Below are 19618 nucleotides of genomic sequence, written 5' to 3' on the forward strand. Positions count from 1 at the left end.
GTAATAATCCAAGCTCATCACAACACTTTTAATGGTGTGGCATGTCCAATATTTTGTAGTATCTGTCGGATCCTGTTGAATCTGTGTGTGTCATATTGATCTAAGCCTCACAGGTGAGCACCACACCTTACCTCAGCAAACATTCACAATACTCTGACTTATAAATATAAATTACAATGTCACTGTAGCAATATTTTCACTGGATATGGGCACAAAGAGAACATTAAAAGACAGCTTGGTGTGCTCAAAGGTCAATAAAGGTCGACAAAAGAAAGAAACACATCAACAGCTGTATTTAGCTGACGGACGGAGCGTAAAGCGGAACCTTTGTCACCCTTCTGCTTTGAAGGGGAATGAAAACACCGTCGGACTGATGTGGGCGTGGAGGGAGCTTCCTGTTTAGAAGGCAAACGAGTGGCGTGAGTTTCTATTAACATGTCTAGTTTGTGTCCTTCAGCTGAAAAAGCTGGCAGCGACCGTGTGGCTTAAAACGAGGCCGCTAGCTAACAACATAACGGCTTTCTTCGAGCACAGCTGAAGTTTTGGTGAGTCAGCTAGCCAAATGAGAAGCAAGTCAAAGTTCGTCCTGTGAGAAGAAATTGTCGGTGTGTTTATTCATTTACATGTTTAAATATTCTGCGAAGCCTCTCCGGCAGTAACTCAGCGTGAACCGTCGCCCATTTTGTGGCTCTGAACTCCGGAGATAACTGAGAACAAGTCGCCCCTGATAGGACTCCAGTGTCCCCCCACACACCCACACACCCTCCGTCCATCTTCCCCAGGAGCTGCCGGGGTCAGTCATGCCTTTCCTCCACGGCTTCCGTAGGATCATCTACGAGTATCAGCCGCTGGTGGATGCTGTCATGTGTGCTGTTGGGCTGGAGGAAGGAGGAGGCGACCAGGATGGCAGGTGATGATGCTGCAGCCATTGTTAAGTTGTCTGCAGATAAACATGTTTTACCACTTGAGTCACATGCAAAAGTGTTATAAATCAACTTTTCCCAATGTGTGATTCACAAATGGAAAATGCAGCTCAGTTTTAATGATCACTTGTCTGACTGGTGGCATCACTGCTGTCATTCTACATAGAATCGTTCAACAGTTTGTGTGAGATAATGCCACTGTGTCCTCTCTCATGTCCAGAAGCCCCGAGGACGAGCCCAGGCTTCACAGCTCTCTAGTGGAGCTCCTGGAGCGGGAGTCCCAGGCAGACGTGTTTGTGGAAGGCATCAGCTACGCCCTGTTTAAGGTGGCCGAGCGGGGACTGGTGTACGCCTCCGAAATCCTTCTGCGCTATGGAGCTGATCTAAACTTTGAAGGTGAGGCACAAACTCAAACCCACAAACTCTTAATGAAGCTACAAAGCACCTGAAATAAGGCTAGGCAGCCAGAGAAACCAGTCTACAAATATTGGTTGCTCTGGTTGTTTCACCCAGTCCCAGATTTCCCACAATCCCTCTCGCATAGCGCAGCGTTTCTGTTGCTCTGAGTCTAAACAAGGGCTTGTTTGGAAATTCAGTTTATGCCTATTTGAGCAATGAACGTCAATCTTAAACCGATCTTGCAAAAATCACTTCAGAGCCAGAATCGGCTTACAAAGAGTCTGACTTTGGTTTTTCCTCTGCTCTCGTGTACTTGCACATTAACAGACAAAAAGGGAGACAAGAACAACAAAGCTGAAAAAAGTAAACACATATTTAACTTGAGCAAAGGTCTATTTAAGATGTATGTACAATGTAAATATATAAATATATGTACTGTAGGTATAGATGTAAAAAAAACTATGACGAGGAGCGTGAAGAAGACACTTAGATCATGTTTGTCTCAGTAAATTATTTAGTTGTTTCATTTTGTCACAATTCATTAATATCTAAGACTTGTTTCTGTATCAATTCCACTAGTAGACCGTGATTTAACAGGCTGGATCAAACTTTGGAGATTTGAAGAAATTGAAGTAATAAGCCATGTAGATGACGAGTAACTAACCCTCAGATGTAAATGTGTGGTTGGTGGTCTCTGCTACGTGCACAACAGTTTGTCATATGAATTCACAAAGCACATTTAATGACAAGCTGTACTTCCAAATATGAGTGGACCTGCCATTTTCACTTTTCACACAAGGAGCTGCGTACGCAAATTGAGCAAAGTGTCCACATACACTCGAGAGGATGTGTCTCCCTTCAGCAAATTGCAGTGGAAAGTGCAGCGTGTCTTGCTGCTGCTGCTGCTGCTGTGTTGAAACCTGCCAGAGCTCATCCAGACTCTGCTGTGGTGACCTCTGGTGGTAGCAGAACTGACTTTCCCCAGGGACATAATTAGGGGATCCTGGCAGAGGCTGCTTCATCCATCTTTTACATTTCTGGAATGCCTCTTTCCAGAAAGTTAACGCTGACAAATGCTCTCACACAGCACGCAAAAATGTTCAAGTCTCTCTAAGTATTTGCCATCCTTTGCCTCCATGCTGAAGAATCTGCGAGCTCCCACCAGACAGACATCCACTCTTTATAAGCGTCAGCGTATGGGTTTTTGACACTTAAACATGTGTACACTGATCATAATGTCTACAAAAACAGAAATAGTCAGTGATCTGGTAAAGGTTTACAACCAGCATTATGGAGTAGGGTGTGTAGCTTTGTCCACATCTAAAGAAGAAAATGCAGCTGTCCTCATCTTCCTCTAACTGATTTATATCTCATTCCTGTGATAAATACTCAGTTTGTTGTATTTGTCTCTACTCTCCAGACCCAGTGTCTTACTACAACCCTCTACATATAGCAGTTTTGAGGAACAGGCCAAACATGGTGAGGCTGCTGGTCGGGCACGGAGCAGACATTGAAAAGAGGGACAGGGTGAGGCAGCTTTCTGATTTCTATTTCTGTCCTTCCCATGGTGTCTCCTCGGTTTTCTCAGGATTTTAAGCCATTAATATACCTGCTGCTTTGTAGATTCATGAGAGCAGTCCTTTGGATCTGGCCAGTGAGGAGTCGGAGAGGCTCCCCTGCCTGCTCACCCTGCTGGACTTGGGGGCCGATGTGAACGCAAGGGATAAACATGGTAAATTGGCATTGCCCCGCTCAATTCCAAAATACTCTTTCACTCATTAATTTGTTCTGAAAACTGCTTTGGTGTCATCTCTAAAGGGAAAACACCTTTGCTCCACGCCTTGGCAAGCAGCGATGGCCTCACTGTGCACAACACGGAGAACATCCAGCTTCTACTTCAGAGAGGTACTGACTGTGAAACGCCCTTCATCTCAACTTTGCCGCCTTGGCCGCTTTTGGTCATTCAAACACCTTCTCAAACAGGATCAAGGTTAAAGCACTGCATTCACAGACCTGCGTTAGTATGCATTACCTGCCCACCTGTATGCACTCTGAGATCAAAGCAAACTGCCCGTGGTTAGGCTAAAATATGCACACACAGGTAGAACCAATCCAGTGATTCAGGCAGGAAGCGACTGACCGGCAAGATTTTTAACAGGCAGGTTGAGGACTCAAAGTACATCTTTCATGTCATCACAGTATAATAGAGTCATCAATTTCCCCAGTGTACATGTAGTCTCCTGTACGGTGCGTCTACAGGGCACCTTCATGACGACTTTGCTCCATGGTCTTGTAATTTATAGGTATTCACAGTCGGTGTACCTTGGCCCAAAAAAAGCCCCGCAGAAACCTGAATTCTTCACACACAGGAAAATTACATGCTGTCACAGGCATTTTTGAGTCCTGACAATCAGGCCCCAGATCTGTTATTGATTAGTTTATTTATTCATTTATTTCTTTATTTATCATCTGTGTCAATTTTCTTATCAGTATCAAGTCACTTCGTTCAACCAAAGTTGGAGGAAAGGTGGGGAGACAGAGTTCCAGTCTCTCGGCTGTGATCCATCCAGATCATAACCACCTTCTGTACATTAAAAGGCCCAACAGCAAAGCAGCTTCTCACGACACATCTTTGTGTCAATAATACCAGAAAACCAAGTATTTAATGAAAGTAGCCTGTGTGCCCTCGTCTGTTAGAGAGGGAAATAAACTTTTTAGAAGGTCAGTAGTAAGTATGGAACCATCTGAGAGGAGTGACACAGGATAGCATACTAGCTTCCTGTCTGCTGATGGGTGACAGTGTGTGATAATGGAAAACGTATTGTCAGTATGTAGATTTGGGAAGTACATAGTGTCTTGTTCGTAAATGATGGGAAAAAAAGATGTGTAGAAATCAAACTCCACAGATTCCACACATGGAGATCTGCATACTTGTCATGCAATGAGCAGATATACCTGTGAAAAGACTTCTCCCACTCAAGGGAGTAAAAGTCAGGATATCTCATTCTCATTTTTTCCTTTTTTCCTGTCTTGCGAGTACCCCGACTTTATGGAAGTACGATACAAAATTGCAGTAGTGTTGCTTCAATGTAAGAAAGGCTCTGTAATTTTGTTAGTTTCACAAATTGTCAGTAATTGATTATATTTTATCTTTTGACAGATTTGCTCATTATTTCAGTTACGTTATCTAAAGCACATGTGCTCTAGATTTGGTCATGAATGTGGCTCTGAGTGACACTTTCTTCACTATAGGTGCTGACGTTACTGCTGCTACAGTAGACGGGGAGACTGTCGAGTCCTCCTTGGTGTTTCTCGTTAAGGAGGCTCTCGAGGCCAGCGCGGAGGACGCGGCCGAGATAGGCAACTTCTGCTTGAAAACCACACAGCTACTGCTGGCTCACAGTGTGGACCCCAGCTGCTGCTTGAACGAGGACGGCGAGCCCTCCCTGACACAGACCAGCCTGGAGCACTTTGACCTCCTCTTCCCTCTGGCTGTGCTTTTAATCCAGAGCGGAGCCTCCCTGGTTTGCTCCTACCACGGCGACTCCTGTTGGTCGGGTTACAGCCTCCTTTTCCAGCGGCTCCAAACAGCCCTGCAGCAGTGCTCTGATCAAAGTCACGCCGCCGAGCTCCTGGAGCAAGCTGAAGTGCTGCTCGACTTAGCGAAGGTGGACGTTCCCGCGCTGCAGCTGCCGTCCAGGCTGGAGCTCCCCGTGCCCGGCCGGGACCCTCACCCCTACGCTCAGGCTCTGGTAGACCTGCACAAGCGCGTGGTAGAGCACGGAGCAAGCCCTCCTGCTCTGCGATGCCTTTGCAGGGCATTCATCAGGAGCCACCTGCAGCCTTGGCCCCTGGAAGACAGGATCAAAGCCTTGCCATTACCAGACAGACTGAAAGACTTTCTTCTCCCGGAGAACACATATACCCCGAAGCCTGGCTGGGACTGCTTCAAGCCCCAACATAGCCAGCGCTGACCATATAAGCCACTGGCTGGTTTTTGTTCTACCTAAAAATGTTAATCGTAAGACTGAACAGGCCTGTAATAATTTGTGTAAAATGTCTGAACAGTCGTGTCAAATTAACCTTAACATAGCAAACCATCGAGGCCTTTGTTGAATTCCTGTTGTGCATTGTCTGTGCCAAACGTTACAGGCAAATGTGTGTACGTTCACTTTAGCCTAAAAGGTTGTCTCTGCACAAACTAGCCTTTGAGTTGTGACTTCATTTTCACTGTCAGGATCAAACTGCCGTACAGCGGAGTGAGCAATATACAGTGGGGCATAAAAGTATTTAGTCAGGTTCTCCCACTTAAAAAGATGAGAGAGGCCTGCAATTTTCATCATAGGTACACTTCAACTATGAGAGACAGAATGGGGGGAAAGAATCCAGGAAATCACATTGTAGGATTTTTAAAGAATTTATTTGCAAATTATGGTGGAAAATAAGTATTTGGTCAATAACAAAAGTTCATCTCAATACTTTGTTATATACCCTTTGTTGGCAATGACAGAGGTCAAACGTTTTCTGTAAGTCTTCACAAGGTTTTCACACACTGTTGCTGGTATTTTGGCCCATTCCTCCATGCAGATCTCCTCTAGAGCAGTGATGTTTTGGGGCTGTCGCTGGGCAACACGGACTTTCAACTCCCTCCAAAGATTTTCTATGGGGTTGAGATCTGGAGACTGGCTAGGCCACTCCAGGACCTTGAAATGCTTCTTACGAAGCCACTCCTTCGTTGCCCGGGCGGTGTGTTTGGGATCATTGTCATGCTGAAAGACCCAGTCACGTTTCATCTTCAATGCCCTTGCTGATAGAAGGAGGTTTTCACTCAAAATCTCACGATACATGGCCCCATTCATTCTTTCCTTTACACGGATCAGTCGTCCTGGTCCCTTTGCAGAAAAACAGCCCCAAAGCATGATGTTTCCACCCCCATGATTCACAGTAGGTATGGTGTTCTTTGGATGCAACTCAGCATTCTTTCTCCTCCAAACACGACAAGTTGAGTTTTTACCAAAAAGTTCTATTTTGGTTTCATCTGACCATATGACATTCTCCCAATCCTCTTCTGGATCATCCAAATGCTCTCTAGCAAACTTCAGACGGGCCTGGACATGTACTGGCTTAAGCAGGGGGACACGTCTGGCACTGCAGGATTTGAGTCCCTGGCGGCGTAGTGTGTTACTGATGGTAGCCTTTGTTACTTTGGTCCCAGCTCTCTGCAGGTCATTCACTAGGTCCCCCCGTGGGTTCTGCGATCATTTTGACCCCACGGGGTGAGATCTTGCGTGGAGCCCCAGATGGAGGGAGATTATCAGTGGTCTTGTATGTCTTCCATTTTCTAATAATTGCTCCCACAGTTGATTTCTTCACACCAAGCTGCTTACCTATTGCAGATTCAGTCTTCCCAGCCTGGTGCAGGTCTACAATTTTGTTTCTGGTGTCCTTTGACAGCTCTTTGGTCTTGGCCATAGTGGAGTTTGGAGTGTGACTGTTTGAGGTTGTGGACAGGTGTCTTTTGTACTGATAACCAGTTCAAACAGGTACCATTATTACAGGTAACAAGTGGAGGACAGAGGAGCCTCTTAAAGAAGAAGTTACAGGTCTGTGAGAGCCAGAAATCTTGCTTGCTTGTAGGTGACCAAATACTTATTTTACCCAGGAATTTACCAATTAATTCATTAAAAATCCTACAATGTGATTTTCTGGATTCTTTCCCCCCATTCTGTCTCTCATAGTTGAAGTGTACCTATGATGAAAATTACAGGCCTCTCTCATCCTTTTAAGTGGGAGAACTTGCACAATTGGTGGCTGACTAAATACTTTTTTGCCCCACTGTAACTGTGGAAAGGAAGCCGCAGTACAGAATACATGCCACCAGATGGCAGTGTTGAACTTGCATATCAAAATCAGCTCAGATGTTGGGGTCAAAGATTTAGATATTCACAGTGCAGCCTATTACAGTTGTTCCACCACAGTAAGCTCCATCTATATTTTATCTCCTCAACATGATGGTGGTTAATCACGGAATGTGTCTATCTCGTCCCTTAACATGAAGGTGGACCGGTTATGTGTGTCACCATCAGTGTCCTGATAGCCTGTCATATCCTGTAACAGCAGCTTGGCTTTATTTGGTGTTTGTCAACACATTACTGCTTGTGAGCGACCAGGCAGTGGCAGTGCAGCGCTCAGTGGGACTCTTAAACTCACTGACTGTTATAGTGGAATAATAGGTCCTATATATTTACCTCGTGGTTGTGTTCCAACATGAAACATCAGTTGAGTGGATGCAAAAAAACAATAAAATAAAATAAGATAAAGTAAAGAAGCAGGAATAACATGCTAAAACGTGGCAGGAGGAGTGTGCCTGTAGATGTTTTGACATGGTTTTACTGTGACATAATTTAGCTGCAGTGGCTGCTGGCGTGGAAAGTTTTACCAAGCATTCTTAATGCTTATGTTTAAATTCAGATGAGTTTAGGGCCCCTTTCCTCTGTTTTTCTGCTCCATCACGTGCACAGAACCCATTCCGCACATCCCATCTCTGGTGATAAACAAACAGTGGCTAAAAGAAACGTACTGTGATGGTACGGGAACGCCATAGGGTACATATGTGTTGGCGTCCATGTGTGTGTGACGAGAAAACTAAATAGGACATTGTGTTACACAACTAACCCCTTCCTGACATTGCTGAAGCTGGAGTGGCTCCAAGGCTTGCAAGCGCTCCAGCTCCTCTTGGTTATCTAGGTCACAGCCTCTGAGGAGAAGAGCCTCAGCAGCAGCAGCAGCAGCAGCAGCAGCAGCCCTGCATGACACACGCTTCACTCTCCTGTCTGTCTGAATCTCTTGACAAAACCTCAACACTGGCCCTGGTCGAATGAGGGAGCGAGGGAGGGGGTTGCAGGAGGCAGAATAGAGAGGAGGGGGTGGGGGTGGGAGAGATAAAAAAAAAAGTTAGAGAGACGGCATAGGTGGAACGGTTGTGGGAGCACTCGTGGAGGACACATGGAAATGGAAATGGCAACGTTGGATTACATTTATACAATACACTAGCTGTAGGAGCATAATCCACCCGACCAACAATCACAGCACTGGAAAAAAAACACACAGCCTTCCTCCATGGAGTCCAATGCCCGCTCATGGAAGGCGATAGAATAGAGATAGTGGGGGGAGGGCTAAGCCAGTACTCTCCATCCAGCCTTTATTGGAAAACAGTGCGAGTGAAGCTCGGTACTGAAATTAGTTATTGATCTATTCTCTCCCTGAAGCCCATGGGTCTTTCCCACCACACCTGCTCATTCTCTCGCTGCCTTTCCCTTCACAGCTCACCCCATTGTATCTTTCAACCGTTGCTTGGAGCTTCTGTGTGTTTTCGCTTGGTTTTTTTTTACTTATTTTATTTCCTCTCGTATGGAGAACCTGTTCCAGGAATAAAATCTCAGTGATGGTGTGATATTACTAGAAAGTGTGATATGTAAATTCTAAAATCTCAATGATTTTAGGAGGGCAGCAAACACTTGAACAGGCTTTACAGTCATGCACACAGTGATTCCAAAATGGACCTTCAGCATTTTGAGACGAAAACCTTGTGCAACATGCTTGCTAGTTGCCCTCCTTCTTTCCTTCACTTATCTGTGATTTCTTTATATAATCTCACGGTAAACGGCCATGTAGTTGTTTTTTTTTCATTTTCTGTTCTTCGTAATCCTAACATGTTCCTGCAGAGCACTGAAAACGAAGGAAAATAAAATGTACTACAAGGGCGTTTAATATGACATAGCTGAGTAGATGCTTTGAAGGATAAACCCACAAAAACATTGATTTAATTCCACCGAATCAAACTGGAACTGAGTTTACTGATGTGAATTCATGAAAGTAAGTGCAAGGCTCCGGAGCAGGATGAAAATGAAGCACTGCAATGTAGAAATGTTCTCTGCCTGTCAGCTGTGAGGATGAAGAGTGTGCTCCACTTCATTTTTATACATGTGGACAATAAAAGCTTCAATTTGAAATTTGCTGGAATTATTTCAAAATTTGTTGCTTGTTTTTTTTGAAAATGTTGGTGTTTTTTTGTTGTTGTTGTCGTTGGTTGAGTTCCAAGTCTGGCCCTAAACCTTTTCATTTACCACCACGTCACCAACTGAAAGAGGCTGTGGTCTATTCCCGGCCTTTTCTTCTTCTATAGAGCGCAGCCCGTGCAGAATGTGCATCTCCTTGTCTTTCACTAGACATTGTCTAGACACGGGATAATTGCAGACATCACTGAACACTCAGCTGCCGCCTGAAACCTCATGGGAGTTGAGATGGACTTTGGAGGGAAATGTCCAGCAGTCAGCGAGGGGTCCACTCTCACACCCCCCTCCAGACTGCGTGTTTATGTCTCATGCGCTTGCCTTTGCATCTGCGGTGATGTGCGCGTTTGCTGGTGTGAAGGCAAGCGTGGATTCGAATGTGTGTGGGAGAGAGCAGAGGAGGGAGCGAAAGAGAGCGCAGACATTGAAACACACTGTGTTCATAACCGCAGATGTGGTGACTTCATCAGAAAAAAATGTACCCCGTCCTACTGCTCTGCTAGTGTTGATGGCGCTCTCCAAAATTAATGGCCGCTAATACTGAGATGAATAAAAGCAAAAGCTCACTGGACATCAACATGTGCTGGCTTCCATACGACATACTTGATCTGCTATAACACAGTTTTTGTTTGGCTTTCAATGTGGAGCCTAAAATGGATGTGTGTGTGTGTGTGTGTGTGTGTGTGTGTGTGTTGTGGGGGGTGTTGGCTGGTCTCTGAGAGATGGTCGCAGGTCGCTGGGTTCACCCAGGACACAGGACTAATCTCAGTGGGGGTGGACTGGATGCAGGATAACTGAATCCTGTTGGGGCAGGCCACCTTCTCAGTCTGCCCCAGGTGTCGGTTCCTGCTTTAGACTGACACATGCTGACTGCTGAGCTCTCCAGCCTAATGCTTAATGCTGTAAGACTCTGCTGAGGGGCTTCATATGTGTTTGTGTTTGCCAGATATCCTTTGAGTTAAAGATTTAGATCTCTATTATATAGAGAGAGTATCTTTTGCGCAATTACCCGACTTTTACCTTACTTTTATACTATTTAATACATGTTTTAGAGGTTATTTTGCTGAGATACTATTCCAGAATGTGTTTCATTACATGCCGGCAGATTTTGTTAAGTTTGAGTGTCGCTGCTTTTTAAATCTCCGAGAAGTAAAGAAACCATACTGCTACATACTAGTATGAACACAAATCTGCTCTTGTTCTTTGAGGAGGGAGGGAGGGAGGGAGGGAGGGAGGAGGATGAGGGAGGGGGGGTGGGGGGGTTAAAAAGAGAGAGTACACCAAAAAGTTACAGTTCCATACTCCAAACTCATATTTTAGAAGCACACACATCCACCACCCTCTACGTTTCTACAACTGACGCCATTTCACAGAAATTCCAGACAACTGGCGCCTGAGCTCTGCCTCCAAGAAGGACATGATGAATAGGACACACCCTTGGTATGCTAGTGAATGGTAGAATATATGGCACACTGCAGTGTTACAGCCCAGATTCATTACAGCCTCTCGTCCTAGCTCTTTAGAGTGTCGTTCTCTCTGCTTTTCTCCCCCTGCGTTTCATGCTGCTCGCCTATTTTTAAAAGCTTGAATTTGAGTGAAATGCACTGAGGCACCAGTAAGGCGAGCTACAGCTCTTTCCAGCACTGGTTCCTGATCCACCTCTTTGTTGTGGTCTATGCATGCCTGCTCTAGTCACATGACTGCGTTTCTATGGCAACTCGGGTTTGAGTAATCATTTGCGTTACGACCTTTATTCCCTTGAGGAAAGGGGAGGGGGAGGTTAGACTGAGCCTGTAGAAAGAGGGAGCAAGAGGAAAGAGAAAAGACAGGCAGAAGGGGAGCGGCAGAGAGGCACAGGGAAAGGAAATAGGCAAAAACAACGGCTGTGGAGGGGAATTTTCGCCCTTTCTTGCCTTCGTACTTTGTATTTTATCTTTTTCTCTTCGCACAGAATACCAACCTCTACATCTACGTGTGCACTAGCTGGAAAAACGAGACAAAAGCCCGCCACTAAACACTGGGTTGTTTGCTTCAGTTTCACCATAATGTCTTTTGTGCTGTGACTCATTCAGTGACTAGGACAGGGAGTGAGTTTGGTTGGAGAGGCAGCAGGCATGTATGTTTCATAAGGGCCTACACACACACACACACACACACACACACACACACACACACACCTCCCCTTCTTCTTCTCGGAGGAAAAGCAGTACTGTGCCACATGTGCAAGTCTCAGCAGAAACAGATTCTGTATGTTCCTGTTTCTTGCTCTCCCGGCTGCGTTGTCATGGTTACCGAGCTAGTCCACCAAGGCACGCAGCTCCTCTCTCTCTCTCTCTCTCTCGCTCTCTCTCTCTCTCTCCTTCCCTCTCCCTCCCTCCCTCTTTCTCTCTTGCCACCGTTGGGTGATTCAACCCATCAGTTGGGTTGTGTCATCTCCTAGATGGAGTTTCTAGCTCCCACATCTCCTAAATGGAGTTTTTCAGTTTAGGCTTGTATTCCAATTGGATGCTAGTTTGAGAAAATGGAGTAATTGTATAAGTGTGTGTGTGTGTGTGTGTGGGTGGGTGGGGTAAATGGGTGGGTTTTGTGGGTGTCTTATACCGGCAGTCGGGGGATCCAGCATTGACAGGAGGTGGGCTCGAATGGGGGGCTGGTGATAGACACTATGGGGGTTGTGCGTTGGTGGTGGAGGTGGTGCTGGCTGCATCCAGGTGCCTGCGACTGGGGCTGAATATGAATGAGGGGCCCCGGTTCTCCAGAGATGGCGGCTGGGAAGAGAGCTGCTAAAACCAGAGACCAGTGGAGCCTAGCTGGTTGAGAGGCCCCCACAAGCTGCTGACAGGAGCTGGAGCTAGCCATCACGTTAATTAGCGCTTTTACTCTAGCAGCAGCAAATAGGGGGAGTGGGTTAGAGAGGGATGTGGGGGTGGTATATGACTCATAGACACAGTATGGTTTATTCATGATGGAGGAAGGGGATGTGTGTGTGTGCGTGTGTGTGTGTGTGTGTGTGTGTGTGTGTGTGTGTGTGTGTGTGTGTGTGAGAGAGAAACAGACATTTGATTTGCACACAGTTCTCTGTGCATGTGTGTGTGTGTGTGTGTGTGTGTGTGCATGCATGTGTGTGTGTTGCCTTAGCAGATCACTGATTGGCACCAAGCCAAGATATTATTATGTCTTGAACATAATACCAGGCATTTATTGTTATTGTCATTGAGGGTTTTTTTTCCTGTAATTTTACAAAACACTTCTGAAATGAATTCTTTTCATTTGAAACCACATCTTACCTGTGATTTTATGATACTTAATGAAACTTTAAAAGGACATTTTACACCACACATGCCAGGATAAAGATAACGCAAGGCACTGATTAACACAGGAGCCGTTACATTGTTCATTTGTTTCGTTGTTTCTACTTTTTCTGAAACATTATTGATCACAGGCTTTTGAGGCCTGTCTGGGAATCATCAGACTGATGAAATGGGTTAAGGGTGCCTCCCTCATAGGTGACCTGACCTTGTCTCCTCTGTCTCAGCCCCTGACAGTGATCCTCGCCCCCCTAAGGGATGCATGGGATCAATAGATCGGTCTTTTACCCACACCATTCACCCAGGACTCCCCGTGCCGGTCGGGCAGAGCTGAGGATAAGAGCTGCTGCAATAGAGAGAACATTCCAGAAGGTGCATCTCCTCCTCAGCCTGCTTGCTTGCTTCATACCAGAGCAGGGATACGAGCCCTTGTGTGTTTGTTTGTATGTGTGTGTGCATAAGAAGGTGTAAGGGGGGGTTACATTACAGCTATGCTATTGTCTAATTGTCTCCTCTTATCATTAGTGACAACCATGACCTCTGTTATTGGCATATCTGCATTCTGCCTGCACTGCAGAGCCTCCACCACACTACTCGCAGCGTTTTCTCTCCCAAGAGCGGCAGGGCCCATGCCTCATAAATACAAACACAATCTCTCCTACACCTCCTGACTGCAGGACAGGACTCCACACATATCTGCCCGTGGAGTGCAGCCCATTTGCATACATATTAAAGTGACGCCTCAGAAAAAAGGAAGAGAGAGAAAGAGGGGGAAGAGGGAAGGAGGAGAGGGGGGAGAGAGAGAGCGGGTATATGCAAACAAGGCTTTCATCTAATATGCAAGAACCGGCATTGCTCTGGCATAAATCTGCATCTGAGCTCAGGCAAAGAGAGCGGAGCCCATTTGACAGTAAATGGGCTAGGGATGGCTGTCAGATTCACAGGGGAACACTGTGTTACCCCACAGAGAACCGAGGCGATTGATCAGTATGGCATGTCACATACAGCAAGAACTACACGATAACAATGGTGCATGCTAAGTAAGACCAATGGATGGTATTAGAGAAAGAAAATGAGGGATGGATGATGGAGTATGTCAGGAAAATATGATATGTTTAAAGGAAAAGTTCAATAAAATGGGCAACGTGCTCGTTCGTTGTTTGGTTTCTGTTTGGAATAAACAGGCATTGAGCATTAATTAGTGAAATTATGAGTTACTGTTAGGCACTTATAGTTACCCTCAGACAGAGCCAGACTGTTTCCCCTCCCATTTCCAGTCTCTATGCTAAGCTAAGCTAAGCTAAGCTACCCAGCTCTTAGCTTCAGCTTTGTATTTACTTATTCAGAAATGAGAGTCATATGGACATCTAACGCTCAGCAAGAAAACAAAAAAAACACATTCCTCACTACGATACTTGCTAGAGATGCTAGCTGTGTAGCCTTGTTTCTCATCTTTATGCTAAGCTAAGTTAACCACGTGTTGAGTACTGCAACATATTTAGTATGCAGTATACATTAGTGTTATAGAACCTCCTAACTTTTTATGAAGAAAGAAAAAAAAACACATTTCCCAAAATGTTGAAATATTCCTTTAAAAGGCATTGTATTGTACAGTTTCATTAACCTACGCTGAAATGTATGTATGTATTGTCCCCAAAGAGGCAGATGTTTAACATTTCTACAACATTTTTGCACAAGCAAAAGTAGAGCGCATGATGGCAGTGCTAAAGCAAAAAAAAAAGTGCACTAGTGAAACTTTACTTACTGTCTTCAGAAACTGGAGTGCTGCCATGAGCTCTGGGTTTCCCCTAACTCTGTGAGTATTTCATGTTGGACACCCTTGAACTCCCTTTCCTGTTTTCCTGCCTGAGCATGTTGCATTGAAGCACGCCATTCTGTCTGTACAGGTGATCTTACGCACAGGAAATGGAAACTCTGAATGCGCATGTGTTGTGTATACATGTGTGTGTGTGTGTGTGTGTGTGTGTGCAGTGTATGTGCGTGTGCATGAGAGAGTACTGGAATGGGGTGGGGGGTGGGGGGGGGGGTTTGAAACAGGATATGTTGGGAATAACACAAAGCACAAAAAAGTGTCACATGATCTGAAACACAGGGTTGATTTATTTGGCTTCAGAAAGAATCTGTTGCATGTGGTTTGGAGGAGAGAATGTTTTCCCTCTTTGCTCTCAGTGTGCTCAGACACAACACATGGAAACATTTTCGGAGAGGCCATGGGTCTGTGAAAAAAAGCTCCAGACATTTTATTTCTTCTCCCTCTTTTCATAGCTTTTTTCTCCGCTCTTTTTTTCTTCTTCTTTTTCAAACTGATTGAATTACATACATCTGCTCGCCATATGTAGAAATATATCCCTAATGAATATTTGTGATGCACTCACGCATTAGTAGATATGTTAATAGTTTGTTTTGGTAAGAATGAAACCTTAGAGTGGTGCACCAAGTGGTGGGCTCTTCACTGATTCCATGTAAGTGTGGCAGGGATATATCAATGAACATCCTATTTACAGCCTCCATTTCAGCCTGTAATAAATACACTTCCACTCACATGAGACAGTTGTAGGTCTGCTCTATTGTCTGCCATAAATATGCTGGAAGGGTTGGTTAAATATTGATAACACCAATTTTCTCCCACCCCCCCACCACACCCCATCCCACCCCACACACCATCTCTCCATCACCAGCACACACACAAACACGTACACATACACACATCTCACACTCAAACCAAACCCCTCCTTCTTTCCCTCTCTCTATCTCGCGGTTATTTCACCCTCACAGTAACCTTGCTTATGCATATTGCATATGTAAATAAAGCACCCTGCCTCTGAAGTAATTGTGTGCATCTTCTACCGAGCTGCATATCTCAGCTCTGTGTTTAAGAGGGCGCACTATGGAAAGACTGAATTCTCTTTGTTTAGCAGCGATTCTTTTCAGTTCGCACTCATCCGCCAGCTCAGGAACTATAGCTTTATTGATGAGAAAAGTACTAGAAGAACAATTTTTACTTCTTCAATTTTGTTGAGTTGAGAAGGACTTGGTTATGGGCGTGGCTGAGTTCCTGGTGCAGGATTTCCCGCAGATAGAACTGTACCTGAAATCCTTCGGTACAAGTTGTGTGGAGCATTTATACTATGCAATATTTATGTGGAATACTAATGCAGAAATATTGCATAAAGCGTTGCTGGTAAATGAAGGCAGCTGAAGCACTAGATATCACATATGCTGTATTAACTTAGACAACTGAGCTCTCTTGCTCCCGTAGCCGTGTCAGCGATGCCTACATGTACCAAGATGCATTGCAAGCAAGTTTCCAACATCCAACTAAATCCTCTCCACTCCGCTCTCTCAGCGACAGCATCCAACAAAAACTCCCCATGCTAAAATGAATTGCAGCAGAACAAGCTGAATAATAAAGGATCACAATCATGCGCTAAGGCCACCACAAGCTAGAGCAAGCTGCCATAGTTGTAGTTCTTCCTGGACACCAATTGTGTCAAATGATGGTGCTGGTAAGAAGAACGTACAGCAGATTTCACAGCTTTCTCTGTGAATGTCGCACATGCTCAACCATATGGTAGAGCACATTTTCACTCACTATATCTTCCTGAAAACATGTTTGGTAGAGGCCAATATTTCAAAAAATGTGGGGTCTGTTCATAAAAAAACATTGATTTTTGTAATTAGTGCCCCAAGGAAATAAAATATATAAAGAATAAATGTTTTCATTGCTTTTTTCTTGGTGAGGAGGTTAAAGGGTTAAATGAATACAACATCACTGATCGGACTACCACATAAAAGGTGGCAACATTTCCATTTAAGTGAACAACTTGCTCCGATGAGTACATCTACTTTGCTATGATGTTATTGTCACATTGGTATAATTAACATGTTCTTCTTTTGAGCTCATAAGTTACCTAATTATGATTTATCATAGTGTTTATAAAATATTAGAGTTACAGAGGTATTTTTAATGTATTTAGAAACTCAAGCAGATTAAAAAGAATCTTGTTTGTCTCAAGTGAGAGATGTAATAAATCATCAGCGGCCAAAGCTGTCACACCATTTCAATGCAGTGGCACAGAGTGTCTTCTGTACTCCTTTGGTTCACAGAAGCCTAGAAATGCTTCAGAATTAGAGGTATTCTCTTTGTCGATTGTGTTTTTGGTTCATATGTGATAAAATTATTTTTAAAAATTGACTTCCCTCCTCTCAAAACAAGTCTGATTTAGCTTTTTTTTTATCAAACAAGATGATGCTTGGATACACTAAGACTTACTTAAGACTAACGTATTAATTCATCAATTAAAACACTGCACTATACTCTAATGTATCACCAATAATACTGGCCACAAAAATACCTGTAACCAATAATGCCTACCTTGCTTTTACTTTTTGGTTACTTTTAGACTTTGGTTATTTGTGTGTCCATCTCTGTGGTATGTTTTGAGGCTGTAACTCGTGGTGATGCTGCATTAAACTGCACTATATATGGAAGATTCTACATTGTAGATCCATTGAAGTAAATCACCACAAGTACGTTTGCTGAGATAACAAGAACGAGAAACTAAAAATTCACAATAAAAGTAGATCGTTTTTGGTCATCTAGATTGTATTGTGCTATACTGTACTGTATGATGTTTAATTTATTGTGTTTAGCCTGCCTGTATGTTTCTTTGTAGAATATATAGATCTCCCTCTGGGACAATAAAGGCTATCTATCTAGATGGAGAAATCACTTTCAGCTTCAGCTTCATTTGGTGTCAGTGGTAAACGAGATTGGAATGCAGATGTATGGAGATTTAATAAATAAGAACAAACTACTGGTATATTAAAGACCATCATAACCTCCCTCTGTTTTTACATTTAGCTTGATGATGTTGTGGATATACTGGACTATACTTCACTACATTATAAAGAAAACAATTAACTGGCATTTTGTTTCATTGAAGACATTTTTGAGTTACCATGCCCATATTTCTTTTGGAGATTAAGATTCATGAATTTCCAAAAACAAGCATGATAATGACCATTTAATGTTCAAATACAACAGGTTTATTATGTGTAATTGCATAACTCCTGATTTGAGCAGTTTTTAACATTGTTTAACCATAAACTGGCAAGCTGAGTTCTCTACAATACATTCTTTATGCACCGCGAGTGGTCCGTGTGATCAGTATCATACTAATAAAAGACTTGTTAAATGAATACCCCCCATTCTTTCCATTAATGCTTTATGTCTTTTTACATTTAAGCTGCAAAGCCTTCGCTGTCCTATGAGCTCCAGTAGGTGAGATTATTCAAGTCAACGCAAGCATGTGCAAAACTGATACAAGGTCCATTTGACATTTGGTCTGACCTTTGGTTCTGTCTCTCACAGACTGTAGGTTGTGGTTTCTCTCTAGTGATGCTCAATGAAATGTTCGTTACAGTTTGTTTTTTTTCCCAGCTTGACATTTTTGCACCTACCCCCTTTTTTCCCCACTCAGATCTCATTAGCATAGGCATGTAGCCCCCCATAACGCGACATCAAAACATGGTACATAAAACTGTTTTAAGTGCACTGGCATCCTTTTTTCGCTCTAAAGGCAACCTATTTCTTCTATTCCTTCTATTTAAGTTGTTATTATAGTTAAAAAGTGTGTTTTGTGAACAGTAGAAGATCTTCACCATGTTATGCTCTACCATAGTGTATTATATGCCTGCTATGCTACACTATATCCTTTACCAAACCTATTACCTTTACATGTTGAATTGAAGCAGTGCTAATAATCAGGAATCTTCATTTAGCATTTATGAGAATACTGTGTAACAGCATGGAGAAGGGCAGGTCATCAGAACATCATTACATTAAGTTGCCATCAGCTTTTCCGCTTGAACTGAAATTAAACATATTTAGTCAATAGCACTACACTGTGCTGTACAACAAGTCACTGAACCATACCATGAAATACAATGCTATTGCATACCGCAGCACACTGCACCGTAAAACATGATCTCTACCATTTAAACCATATTCCGGAGAGAGCACACATGGCAGACTCCAATTTACACCATTATCAGAGCATGATAACTGTAATAGTGGCTGTCCTCCTGATTCACATATTTGGCAGGAAATCAAAGTCATATCCAGGTGTTCAGTATGATGTCAGCCATCTGTGTGTGTACACACAAACAGATGTGGGGCACGGATGACAGATAATCTCTCTACAAAGAGCTTTTACCTCACACATTTGAGTGCAGTGACAATGTTTCTATTATGGGAGGCAGTCCTAATGACATCACTGTCAGGGCCAGACAGTACATTCATAATTTACTGTGCGTGTGTATTAAATATGTGCATCAAACCTATGTACTGCATGTATATTTGAATACATTCAATTTGGCTTTTGAGGAAATATCTGTGTGGGTTAATATAGTACACAGCTACAGTATGGAACCATAGTACAGTATAGTACAGTACAGTGCAGTATAGTACAGTATAGTGTATCACTTATCGCTTTCATTCTGTTTAACATATGATGTTGGCTGTTTTATATTTTTATATGTATGGCATAGATACATATATTTATTGCATCTTTTCCTTTCACTATTGTCATTCATCATTACCCCATATTCTGTATTTAATATTAATTTTCTATATATATAGATCTTTATATATCTTTATCTTATTTTTTGATAAATATTTTTCCTTCATAATATTTTTCTGTCATGGAGCTCCCGACAATAAACATCTTGAATCGTGAATCTATAGTATAGTATAGTATAGTATAGTATAGAACAGAACAGAATAGTATAGTATAGTATAGTATAGTATAGTATAGTATAGTATAGTATAGTATAGTATAGTATAGTATAGAACAGAATAGTATAGTATAATATAGTATAGTATAGTATAGTA

The 19618-nt window shown here is 43.3% G+C and overlaps 1 protein-coding gene across 2 annotated transcripts; it reads left to right on the forward strand.

Annotated features, from left to right (window-relative positions):
* Nucleotides 1-422: 422 nt before the first annotated feature.
* On the forward strand, nt 423-5572 carry asb6 (ankyrin repeat and SOCS box containing 6). Of its 2 annotated transcripts, XM_070834074.1 has the most exons (7): nt 423-545; nt 827-910; nt 1144-1319; nt 2743-2849; nt 2946-3054; nt 3141-3227; nt 4575-5572. In XM_070834074.1, exons 2-7 carry the CDS (start codon nt 864-866, stop codon nt 5294-5296), a joined length of 1248 nt encoding a protein of 415 aa, XP_070690175.1. In that variant the 5' UTR covers nt 423-545; nt 827-863; the 3' UTR covers nt 5297-5572. The 2 variants fall into 2 exon arrangements, with proteins under 2 accessions (XP_070690175.1, XP_070690174.1); XM_070834073.1 differs by having other exon boundaries at nt 423-910.
* The last annotated feature ends 14046 nt before the right edge of the window (nt 5573-19618 follow it).

The sequence above is a fragment of the Pempheris klunzingeri genome, chromosome 7 (assembly GCF_042242105.1).
Source record: "Pempheris klunzingeri isolate RE-2024b chromosome 7, fPemKlu1.hap1, whole genome shotgun sequence".
NCBI classification, from domain to species: Eukaryota; Metazoa; Chordata; class Actinopteri; order Acropomatiformes; family Pempheridae; genus Pempheris; species Pempheris klunzingeri.

What these genes read in the sequence shown, in the direction of transcription:
- asb6 (XM_070834073.1), top strand. Translation starts at nt 801, where the DNA reads ATGCCTTTCCTCCACGGCTTCCGTAGGATCATCTACGAGTATCAGCCG. An exon ending in GGAGGCGACCAGGATGGCAG is followed by an intron (nt 911 to 1,143) that starts GTGATGATGCTG and finishes TCTCATGTCCAG; the next exon opens with AAGCCCCGAGGACGAGCCCA. An exon ending in AGCTGATCTAAACTTTGAAG is followed by an intron (nt 1,320 to 2,742) that starts GTGAGGCACAAA and finishes TCTACTCTCCAG; the next exon opens with ACCCAGTGTCTTACTACAAC.